The sequence below is a fragment of the Polypterus senegalus genome, chromosome 10, assembly GCF_016835505.1.
Source record: "Polypterus senegalus isolate Bchr_013 chromosome 10, ASM1683550v1, whole genome shotgun sequence".
In the NCBI taxonomy this organism is placed as follows: domain Eukaryota; kingdom Metazoa; phylum Chordata; class Cladistia; order Polypteriformes; family Polypteridae; genus Polypterus; species Polypterus senegalus.
In genome coordinates, this window is record NC_053163.1 from 37,421,506 (window position 1) to 37,433,651 (window position 12,146).

The following is a 12,146-nucleotide window of genomic DNA, read 5'->3' on the forward strand; positions in this document are numbered from 1 at the left end:
ATGAACAGAAGGCTTGATGCTAAAAGGAAATAAAAAGTTAAAATTGCTGTTATCATTTCAGGTTCTCCACTGCACAAGTTAACTGAAGCGTAATGATTAATTTGTACCTAGTAATGAGTGCAGCAACAGAAGAGACAGACAGACAGTCACACACACATAGACCATGGCTCCAGATGTTTGAGACATGCTTGTGTCTTCTACAATTTTTTTCACTCATTTTGACTCTTGCACCACTATATGGCACAACAACAGCAATGTTAAATAAGCATTGTGGTTGAGGTATTGTGACACTAGAGGGAGCTGTCACTCCTCTATCCCGACAAACAAACATCCACAACACCAGATAAAAGAACACAAAGATGCTTTTATTCTTCTTTTTCCTGTAATAGTGCCTGTAAGCACCCCAACCACCATACACAGGCAAACAATAATATTAATCTTCTTCTTCTTTTGGCTGCTCCCGTTAGGGGTCGCCACAGCAGATCATCTTCTTCCATATCTTTCTGTCCTCTTGTTTTGTCACATTCATCACCTGCATGTCCTCTCTCACCACATCCATAAAACTTCTCTTAGGCCTTCCTCTTTTTCTCTTCCCTGACAGCTCTATCCTTAGCATCCTTCTCCCAATATACCCAGCATCTCTCCTCTGCACATGTCCAAACCAACACAATCTCGCCTCTCTGACTTTGTCTTCCTACCGTCCAACTTGAGCTGACCCTCTAATGTACTCATTTCTAATCCTATCTATCCTCGTCACACCCAATGCAAATCTTAACATCTTTAACTCTGCTACCTCCAGCTCTGTCTCCTGCTTTCTGGTCAGTGCCACCGTCTCCAACCCATATAACATAGCTGGTCTCACTACTGTCCTGTAGACCTTCCCTTTCACTCTTGCTGATATATGTCTGTCACAAATCACTCCTGACACTCTTCCCCACCCATTACCCTGCCTGCACTCTCTTCTTCACCTCTCTTCCATAATCCCCATTCCTCTGTACTGTTGATCCCAAGTATTTAAACTCATCCACCTTCACCAACTCTACTCCCTGCATCCTCACCATTCCACTGACCTCCCTCTCATTCACACACATGTATTGTGTCTTATTCCTACTGACCTTCATTCCTCTCTTCTCTAGAGCATATCTCCACCTCTCCAGGGTCTCCTCAACCAGCTCCCTACTCTTGGTACAGATCACAATGTCATCAGCAAGGGGACTCCTGTCTAATCTCATCTGTCACCCTGTCCGTCACCATTGCAAATAAGAAAGGGCTCAGAGCTGATCCCTGATGTAATCCCACCTCCAACTTAAATGCATCCATCACTGCTATCGCAGACCTCACCACTGTCACACTTTCCTTGTACATATACAATACCACAGCTCCTCTCGAGGCACCCTGTCATATGCTTTTTGCAGGTCATAAAGATGCAATGCAACTCCTTCTGGCCTTCTCAAACTTCTCCATCAACATCCTCAGAACAAACATTGCATCTGTGGTGCTCTTTCTTGGCATGAAACCATACTGCTGCTCAGTAATCATCACCTCACTTCTTAACCTAGCTTCAACTTCTCTTTCCCATAACGTCATGCTGTGGCTCATCAATTTTATCCCCTGTAGTTACTGCAGTCCTGCACATCTCCCTTATTCTTAAATATTGGCACCAGTACACTTCTTCTCCACTCCTCAGGCATCCATTCACTTTCCAAGATTCCATTAAACAATCTGGTTAAAAACTCCACTGTCTCACCTCCTCCCTAAACTCAGTCTTGAAGTCTTCCTTTTTCAACTCCCACCATTTGATCCTTGGCTCTGCCCTCACTCTCTTCCTGTTCTTGATCTCCAACATCATCCTACAGACCACCATCCTAGGCTGCTTAACTATACTTTCCCCAGCCACTACTTTGCAGTCTTCAATCTCCTTCAGATTGACTCTTCTGCATAGGATGTAATCTACCTGTGTGCATCTTCCTCCACTCTTGAATGTCACCCTATGTTCCTCTCTCTTCTTAAAATATGTATTCACCACAGCCATGTCCATCCTTTTGGCAAAATCCACTATCCTCTGACCTTCTTCATTCCTCTCCTTGACACCATACCTACCCATCACCTCCTTGTCTCCTCTGTTTCCTTCACCAACATGCTCATTGAAATCTGCTCCAATCACCGCTTTGTCCCTTAGGTACACTGTTCATCACTTCATCCAACTCATTCTAAAAGTCTTCTTTCTCATCCATTGTACACCCAACTTGCGGGGCATATGCACTAACAACATTCATCATCACACCTCCAATTTCCAGCTTCATAATCATTACTCTGCCTGACACTCTTTTCACCTCCAAAACACTCTTGACGTACTGTTCCTTCAGAATAACCCCCACTCCATTTCTCCTCCCATCCACACCATGATAGAACAATTTGAATCCACCTCCGATCCACCTGGCCTTACTCCCCTTCCGTTTGTCTCTTACACGCACAATATGTCAACCTTCCTTCTCTCCATCATATCTGCTAACTCTCTCCCCTTACCAGTCATACTGCCAACATTCAAAATTCATACCCTCAGTTCCACTCTCTTTACTTTCCTCCTCTCCTCCTACCTCTGGACACGTCTCCCCCCTCTTCTTCTCCTTCTTCTTCTTCGGCCAACAGTAGAATTAGAATTAGAATTTCTATGCAATTTATAGTCTTAGTAGCCTGATTCCTAGGAATTACACAAGAGGAGAATGACAAAAATAAAAGTGATGAAATCCAGGAAGGGCAATCGCTGCCCACAATATTTTAACTGGCAATGTTGCGGTCTTGAGTTCAGCTTCATAGCCATTAGACAAAATAACGAGCCAATTCCCTGCTATTATGATCTGAGCATTTCCTAACATCATGTTATGAGCGTTTGCATGATAATGTTTCCAGGAAAGTATTATTATAGCAATTTTAATATTTTGTGTATTTACTTATGATTAATTTACTTTGTTTTTGTATGTGTACTGGCACCTGAGTAACAATCTGTCATTTCACAGAGCTTTCACACCCCACACACTCTACCATTGTTGTTTCAGTACCTTAACACACTTTCACACACTCACCTGAATCCCTCTGCCACGGTTTCTTCACAAATGTTTCAATAGAAATCAAACGAACAACAGTGTAATCCAAAAAATATAAAGCTTAACTTGCTTGGTGTTGTGATTCAATAGGCACCTGCCAAAACAACTGGGAGTACTGACAGTTCTTTTCCGCTACAGTAAGTGCAATTTTGTGTTTGTTATAGTGGTAGCCATGTTGTTTATGGGAACAACACCCATTGACAGTCATGACTTGTGATGTTGCGCAACAGTTTTCAGATGAGCTGATAAAGGAAAAGGACTTCTCACAATTATAAGGACACTATTTTGCCCTTTCTGACCAATAATATTTTGCAATGCGCTCACATTTTCTCTTCCACTGACACTTTTACTTTTATCACTTTGATGTGGGCCTGTATTTGCTCTAGAATTTTCTGATTAGCTTAGTAAGGGAAAGAAATTTTAGGAATGGTTAGATGATTTTTGCTCTTAATTTTGAGTTTTGCTTTAATTGCATTTTACCCTTTTCAAATCGTTTTATCTTCTGGTTCTTGCTAATAATTTCCCTGTGGACAGGACTTTCTTTCAGTCAAGGTCACTACACCTGTATGTCTTTATAATGTTTTGTTTGATGTCTTTACGTCATATGTATCAGATAAGAGTTGTTATGAAATTCAAGGCTCATGAAATTCCACAACAGGATTTATCTAAAAATATTTGGCAGCACAGCTCCAGATATGACCTAGAAACAGAAAAACAGCCTAGCCACAAACTAAGGAGGTAGGCTTTATGGACAGCACAAGCCAAAATGGACCAGACTGAAAACACATTACCAATGGAGGAGAGGAACTGTAAAACCCCAGGTCCTAAATCACAGAGTTCTTTCATATTTTAAAGCAGGGGTCCTCAATCACGGTCCTGGAGGGCCGCAGTGGCTACGGGTTTTCATTCCAGTCAGTGGCCTAATTAGTCCTTGCTAATAATGAAAGTTGGTGTTTAACTCTGTGCCTTGTTAGTGCCTTTACTCATCAAAGACACATTTTAGTTACTTTGTAGATCAGAGGTCCTCAATTACAGTCCTGGAGGTCTGCTATGGCTGCAGGTTTTCACTTTAACCTATTTCTTAATTAGAACCCTTTTATTTGCTACTAAAGCAATACATTTTTGGGCTTCATTTTAGTTCTCTTGCCTGTTACCATTCAGAACCCTTAATTGCCTATTTTAGATTTTAGCAGCTGCATTTAAGTTTTAATTGTTGCCTGTTTTCTTAATCAGACATTAGTTAATAATGAGACGCAGATAACCAATAAACCATCAGCTCTCCAACTAACATGCTTACCATGAAGTATCTGTGATAAAAAATATTTGGTAACGAATGACAGGGGAATTGGAAGGACCATTAAGTTTAAATCTATTCTGGTCCACAAAACACATGGATAATGTTCTCACCGAAGGAAACTCTACAGTGCAATTAAATTGCTCTTGAATGAATGTAAGCATTAACAAGCTAAATAGTTCAATACCAAGTTTTAGTATCAGGATGGATTGCTTTCTAATTAGAAAACTAGTTGGAATAAAAACCTGCAGCCACTGCAGTCCTCCAGGACTGTGATTGTTTTAAAGGCTTACTTACAGTATGTATTAAATATACAGACAAACAAATCCCGAACTTGTAAATCCTTAAAGAGAGCCAAAATCCTGTAACAAACATCTCCATTTTTGTTTCTTTTTATGCCTCTTTTGTCTAAAGTGTTTTTTTGTTCATAGTGCGGGAGATGGCCCGGACACAGACAGGTAGACATGTTTAAATCACCCAACACACGTTTATTCACTGACTCCATATTTACAAAAGTGCCACACAACCCCAAAACTCCCCGAAAGTCCAGGCCTCACAATGCCTCTCTCTTCTCTTCAGGTCCGCATCCGCTCCTCCTCCAAGACTTTGTCCTTCTTCCACCCGACTCCAGCCATCGAATGGATGGAGGTGGCCCCTTTTATCCCTACCCAGACGTGCTCCAGGTGCCTCCCTATAATCATCCGCCAGCACTGTGGCGGAAATATCGGCTGCGCACCTGGGTGTCCCTGGTCTTCTTTCCCCCAGCACTTCTGGGTGTGGTGGAATTGATGAGGGCCAGGGCTCCTCAGGCATTGGGGCACCCCCTGGTGGTGACCATGGGCCCCTATAGGGTTGAGCTTCCAAGCTCAATTCCCGTGGTCCCCAAAGCCACCAGGGTGGTCGCCCCCAAGTGGTCTGGGGGTGGCATAAGCCCTCCTCCGGTCCTCCTGGGTCTCCCAGATGGGTACCACCCCCAGCCTATTGTGACGATAGTAATTTTTTATTTAACGTTTATAGTACTCAGTTTCTCAATTTATGTATTATTATGTTATTATGTGTAAGTTTATATTCTCTTGTCTCCCTTGAATTTTGTGAGTGGTACTCCAGAAGGTGAGCTGCCCTGATGTCACCATGCCCGAGCCCTCCCTCTGTCTATTTAGGTTAAAGCAGAAGGAAAGCCCCAGGATAGCACATTGAAATTGTGGAGGACTTATAGTGAGTCCTGTGTCTCTTGTTTGATTGTTTTTTTATTAACTCTGCTCTGTTTTCTGTATTCTTTGTTGGATTTATGTTTTGGAAATTTTGAGTTGCCAGGTTGCGTGTTAGGTAGCTTTATTTTTTGTTCTTGGAACATTTTTGTTTCAGATTTAGATTTTTAAATAATTATTCTTATAAAGATTATTTTGATTTTGTCTACCAAGCCATATGATTTGGAAGAATTCAGAAAATGGTGCAGAATTAATTCCTTAAAAGGAAAATTAAACAAGAAATACAGTATTTAGAGTATTCAACATAACGTTTGCTGATGACATTGTGATCTGTAGCGATAGTACGGAGCAGGTTGAGGAGACCCTGGAGAGGTGGAGATATGCTCTAGAGGGGAGAGGAATGAAGTCAGAAGGAACAAGACAGAATACATGTGTGTGAATGAGAGGGAGGTCAGTGGAATGGTGAGGATGCAGGGAGTAGAGTTGGCGAAGGTGGATGAGTTTAAATACTTGGGATCAACAGTACAGAATAATGGGGATTGTGGAAGAGAGGTGAAGAAGAGAGTGCAAGCATGGCGGAATAGGTGGAGAAGAGAATCAGGAGTGATTTATGACAGACGAGTATCAGCAAGAGTGAAAGAGAAGGTCTACCCCCTAACGGGAGCAGCCGAAAGAAGAAGAAAAAGAACACTCAACATAACGGCAACAAACTTCAATGCACTTCACTCCTTTTTAGGAGTTACACCGCCAGAGGAAGGACATCAGGGTGGCCCCGCCTCCTAGAGTGTCACCCATAAAAGACAAAGGCCATAGAAGAACAGATTTACATATAGAAACAAAATATATAAATTGAGTGCTATTAACATAAAATAAATATTCCCAATGAACAAAAAATACTTTGAACTAGGAATAACAAAGAAACAAAAACAGAGATCAGGAAACCCTATCTCACATAACACTATTAAAGAGAAAAACATTTTTATACACATAATTTACTGAAGCACATGAAAAAAAGAATAAAATAAGGATATTGAGCTAGTGATAAAACCCTCGCTGAATAACTACAACAGTGGATTTTGTCTCAGTAAAATGAACACAATGGACAACTGGAGTATTGTTGATGATTTTCCAGTGTCTAATTCCTGGCCTAAGTAGGTTTTTCTTTTGTTTGGCCTTTTATGTTGTTTTTAAATTATTATTTTACATACATTTTTGTCATTTTGTAATTTTATGTAATTTTGCAAATTTAATTCATCCATTATCCAACCCGCTATATCCTAACACAGGGTCATGGGGTTATGCTGGAGCCAATCCCAGCCAACACAGGGCACAAGGCAGGAACAAACCCAGGACAGGGTGCCAGCCCACCACAGGGCACACACACACACACATCAAGCACGATTTAGGATCGCCAATGCACCTAACCTGCATGTCTTTGGACTGTGGGAGGAAAGACACGGGGAGAACATGCAAACTCCATGTAGGGAGGGCCCAGGAAGTAAACCCAGGCCTCCTTACTGCGAGACAACAGCGCTACCACTGCGCCATCGTACCGCCAAATTTAATTCAAGTATCTTTTATTATTTGTGTAAAATGATATTTTTTATTATTTTGCTATATATACTTCTTTGCCACATTCTTTGCATCCTGTGTATGGAAACCCAAGAGGCTGGCCCACCATGACATTCTGGTTGAGGGCTTCTGTCCTTTTAGAAAGAGTTTGATTGTTGGTGAGTGAAGAGTGTTATTATAAGTAATATTTGGATTTTCTGGTAATATTAATTTTTGGATGTTTTCTGGATTTTGTTTTTGGATTTCAGACTGGTTGTGTCTGCTTATTGTTGCCATTTCTTAGGCAAACTGATTTTACTTTTACTTTTTTCCCTGCCTGGCTTTTTTGGGCTTCAGTTTTTTGAATTTTTTTGTATTTCAAAATTTGTTTATTTGTTTATATTTTGTCTTATAAGTCAGAGGTTTATGGACACACTCCAGAAAATCCAAATATTACTTACAATAACACTCTTCACTCACCAATAATCAGATTCTTTCTTAAACGACAGCAGGTGTTGATCTCGACAACAAGGATAGTAATGAGATACCTGAAGTTTTTGATAGCACTAGCAAGAACTGCAAAGGCCAGTTAGGTAGGTACAGTAGATCATCACCCTGACAAAACACTCCACGCAAGAATCCCCCACCACTTTGAAAATACTCCATCTCTGATATCAGTGTCACCCTAGGCCCTGCTAATGATTTGACTTCACCACTTATTCAGTCATTTTCTTTTTAAAATATTTGAATCCAGCACTGTTTCATGGGTGATGGAGCCCATCTCTAAAGCACTGCGCATAAAACAGGAGACAATCCTGGACAGCCCACTGGTCCATTGCAGGGCACACTCGCTCATTCACACATCCACATTATTTCATACGGAGAAAATGTAAGCTGCTAGTCATTCTAATATTTTGATTTAGGTTTTGGAATGTGAGATAAACCCGAATACCAAAAATAAACTCTTGAAAATATCAGAGAATATGCAATACTTTAAATGCTAAACCAATCTCTAAGTATAATGATTTCCAGAATTAAATAATTTTGCCTAGTAAAGCATCCTTAGGGGTGACACGGTGGTGCAGTGGGTAGTGCTGCTGCCTCACAGTTAGGAGACGCGGGTTCGCTTCCCGGGTCCTCCCTGCGTGGAGTTTACATGTTCTCCCCATGTTTTTCCTCCCACAGTCCAAAGACATGCAGGTTAGGTGCATTGGTGATCCTAAATTGCCCCAGTGTGTGCTTGGTGTGTGTGTGTGTGTGCCCTGCCTGGGGTTTGTTTCCTACCTTGCACCCTGTGTTGGCTGGGATTGGCTCGAGCAGACCCCCATGACCCTGTAGTTGGGATATAGCGGGTTGGATAATGGATGGAAGCTTGCTTATTTGTCAAAATACCAGTCCGATTTATTGATATTCCTAGACACGTTTGGATTTCATTGTGGATCATCCAGATTCACACTACTGCAGGCCTCATATGAAGGTTTCATTGTACTACACAAAGGCAGAGTAGTTAGTGAAGCTACGTCACAATTCTAGCAGACCTGGCTCAGATCTGAACAATGTGTGTGATTGTGTTCTCTTCAATACTCAGGCATCTCATGCATTATTTGTTCCTGCTCCATATGCTTAGATAAGCTATGTCTCCCTATAACTATGACTCTGGTTCCAGAAAATTAGATAGATGGAGAGATGCATAAGATTTCTTGAAAATGATGACATACTTATTTCTGGAGTTCGAGTAACTTGCTTGATAAGTCTTAGTATATCATAACAGATACCATGACATCTAAACGTATTCAGGAAAACCTGAAAAGGACTCTCTTCAAAAGATAATGATGTGGACTTAAAATAATCACATGCAATGAATGCAATCAAGTTTCTTTTATTACAGCAGATCTGCTGGAGGACAGCAAGCAAAGTCGTCAGTTCTGTTAAGTTGTGTTAACTAGACTAGAATTTTCTGAGCTTATAAAGACATTGGTAAGAAAAATATGTCATGACAGCATATTAATGAGCTGATAAGAGTGGAAAGTTACTGGTTATTATCAAAGAAAGCCAAGTTTAAACTGTCAAGAAATCCTTGTTATACAAAGAGTAATATAAATAAGCACATTTATGGAAAAATATAAATGAAAAAATGGAATGTTCATTCACAGTAACCATTGGCCTAATAGATAATTCACATTCGTCACAGACTTTAGGCTTCGTGTAATGCAAAAAATACAACCTGTATTTGCTATTACAGCAAATAAAAAAATAACAAATTTAATCTTGCAAAATGAAAGTTAATTTTCTGTTTGTTTGAAAATGCTTTCATTCAGATCAAAGATGGCTCCTGACTTGTTACAACCAGATTTCTTACAAAAGGCAGTATTTACAATATCCCATGGTACACATGCAAACACTTGAAAAGTACAGAATTAAACGTTTTAAAACAGGCAGTTTTATCGGCTCTGCTAGCGCAATTCATTTGTATGTTGCTCGTTCATTCTGTCGTTTGAATGCTGTACTGTAATTACTTTGCAGGGTTGTAGGATTTTAAACACCAACGCACTCAATGCCTGATCGCAAAACACTGCATATAATAAACCTTCATAATACTTACAACATGATTTTTAAGATAATCAGTAACTTTACAAACCTTGAAAAATCCAATGACTGCCACTTCAGAGTCCTCAAGGAACTGGCGCAACTCCTCAGTGCTGGCTATTTTTACTGGATATCTGGAGGAACCTGAGCAGCATCGAATGAAAACATTTGAAAAGTCACAGTCAGCCATCTCGACCTCTATCTGGGTGTTGAAATTAATTCAGTAGATTAAGAATCATGCTCCATTTTGTTTAACAACCTATGTACCTCTCAAGACGGGCATTCTTTAAAAAATCACCCAGCCTCTCAACTAAGACTAATACTTTAGCCACAGCCATGTTGCAGAGTACCTTGGTCTTTGCTTCTCACAAGCGCAGGAAATAAAAGGAGAATAGGCCAGACCCACGGGCACCTAAGAGCCATCCTGTCGGGAGTTCACGCTGTCAATTGGAAGGCTGCTCTGATGTTTCCAGCTCTCTACCCTTCCCAATAGTCACATGACCTCCAACAGGTGAGAAACTCACAGGTGTTTTTATGCCACGTATGTCAGGCTATCCAGGTTAACGTGGATAAGCGGGTTTGCCTGAAAGCCACCTGCTGTCTCACTGCATTTTCACAAACTCAAAATGAAAGGTTAAGTAGTAGCAGGCATAAAACGCAGAAATCAGCAGAGTCGAGAGAGATGATCTGATCAGTAGTGCTATGGTGCTTCACAAGGTCTGTTTCCAGAATACCTTCCTGATTCCAGAAGTGTTTCTGCTTTTCTGCCAAGGGATGGAAAGACAGTATTTTCTTTTTTTTTTTAATTAAGTAACCAGGAGAGAAGATGTCAACTTGAATATGAAGCAAACTTTCAAATCCAGAAAGTCAAACTGAACTTTCATCAAGTGAAATCCTAAATCGAAGTAGAAGTACGCTTGGCAGGAAATCACTAATTAGACAGTGTCACACACATACGCATGGGAGGCAGCTAAAGGGTCCAAATGAGAGCAATTCCACGGCAGACCATGGGGTGGCAGAGTAAACTGCCCTTTTTTCTCACTTTACTGCAGACCATTCACAGGAAATTCCTCCTGGTTTTAATGACGTCACCTCTAATTCCGGACCCTTGGATGACATCACTTTCGGTGAAGAACCCATGACCGAAGAGACTTCCTTTTCCGGCCCTTTTGATGAAGTCACATCCGGGTCTGACCCTATGGAGGAGAATCCTTCCGCTTCCGCTCTCGATGACTTCACTTCCTTTTCTGTCCCTTAAAGCCGCCATATTTAACTAACCTAATCAGTTGTTTTGGTCTCCGTTCTGAGCACATCAGTGCTAGCAATTTATCCATTTGCAGCCAGAGAATATTATACGGGCGGCTGCCCCAAACCTTTTTATGACTCTTGTGTCTTGTGCTTGTGCTTTTTGTGACAACAGTCATTTGGCAAATCTTTTTGTTTTCTCTGTAAGCTCAAACAGTCTACTGTTCCACAAAATGGCAGCACTCACAGAAAACAAAATGGTATCAAGAAGGGACAAAAATATTAAAACTATGCAAGAAACATTATATAAACTTCAAACTACAAATCTTAAAACAAAAGTACTTCGTAACATCCAGCGATTGTTCCAGAAGTAACACTGGGGTGAGCCTTAAATGTCGCTTTCCCTAATAGTGTCTCAAAGACTCTCTAGTCGGAAAGACCGTGGCACTGTACTTTAAGGTGGGCAAGTGGATGAGCCCCTCCTATCAGTGTCAGAAATGCTTTTTTTCTTATATCCCTTTTTTCCCTTCATTTTCCCAGTGACATAAGCTTTCCACCATTTTGTGTCTTTGTTTTCCTATAGGCACCAGAATTTCCCACAGGTAAAATCAATGGTGTTTCCATTTTGTGTCCACAGATATAACATAACATGCAAATACACAGTGTGTGATATTCCTGTGGTTACATTATAAGAGATATGGTGTTGCGCACGATTAAGGGTCTCAACATTGCCTCAAACAAAGCAAAATCTTTAAAAAGACTTAACTTGAACAACAAAAGAAAACCAGTTAAGGAAACAATGATACTTTTTGACTTGTGTTTCATTTTGTGGTTTTAGATCAAGTTTGCTTTTATATTGTGTAGTAAGATTAGTGATGACTTATCTATATCACCTCTTCTAAATATCCCAGACTAATTCTATTGCTAATTCCTGAAAGAAAAAAATGTGTTAGTCATTTCCCCACTTAATTACTTGTTACACTGTGTAAGGACGCTAGAGGTCGCTGTTGCCCCTTAAACCCAGCAGGCAGACGCTCAGGACACAGGGTATGTAAGGGACAGCCGGGACACCCAAAGGGTGGAAGGATGAGGGAAGGCAGGTATTTTCTGTACACTGCCTCCCCCAAAATGCTAGATGGCAGCTCCCCTGGAGTGTAG

General features: G+C 40.8%; 1 protein-coding gene across 1 annotated transcript in view; it reads right to left on the reverse strand.

Annotated features, from left to right (window-relative positions):
- Positions 1–10,171, reverse strand: part of LOC120536222 (endoplasmic reticulum resident protein 27) — a 61,082-nt gene extending 50,911 nt beyond the window's left edge. The window contains exons 1-2 of the mRNA XM_039764555.1: positions 10,094–10,171; positions 9,796–9,887 (exon numbers count right to left, since the gene is read on the reverse strand). Of these exons, the coding sequence (XP_039620489.1) occupies positions 9,796–9,887; positions 10,094–10,166 (165 nt within the window). The 5' untranslated portion in view covers positions 10,167–10,171. The remainder of the gene's footprint in view (positions 1–9,795; positions 9,888–10,093) is intronic.
- Positions 10,172–12,146: the final 1,975 nt, after the last annotated feature.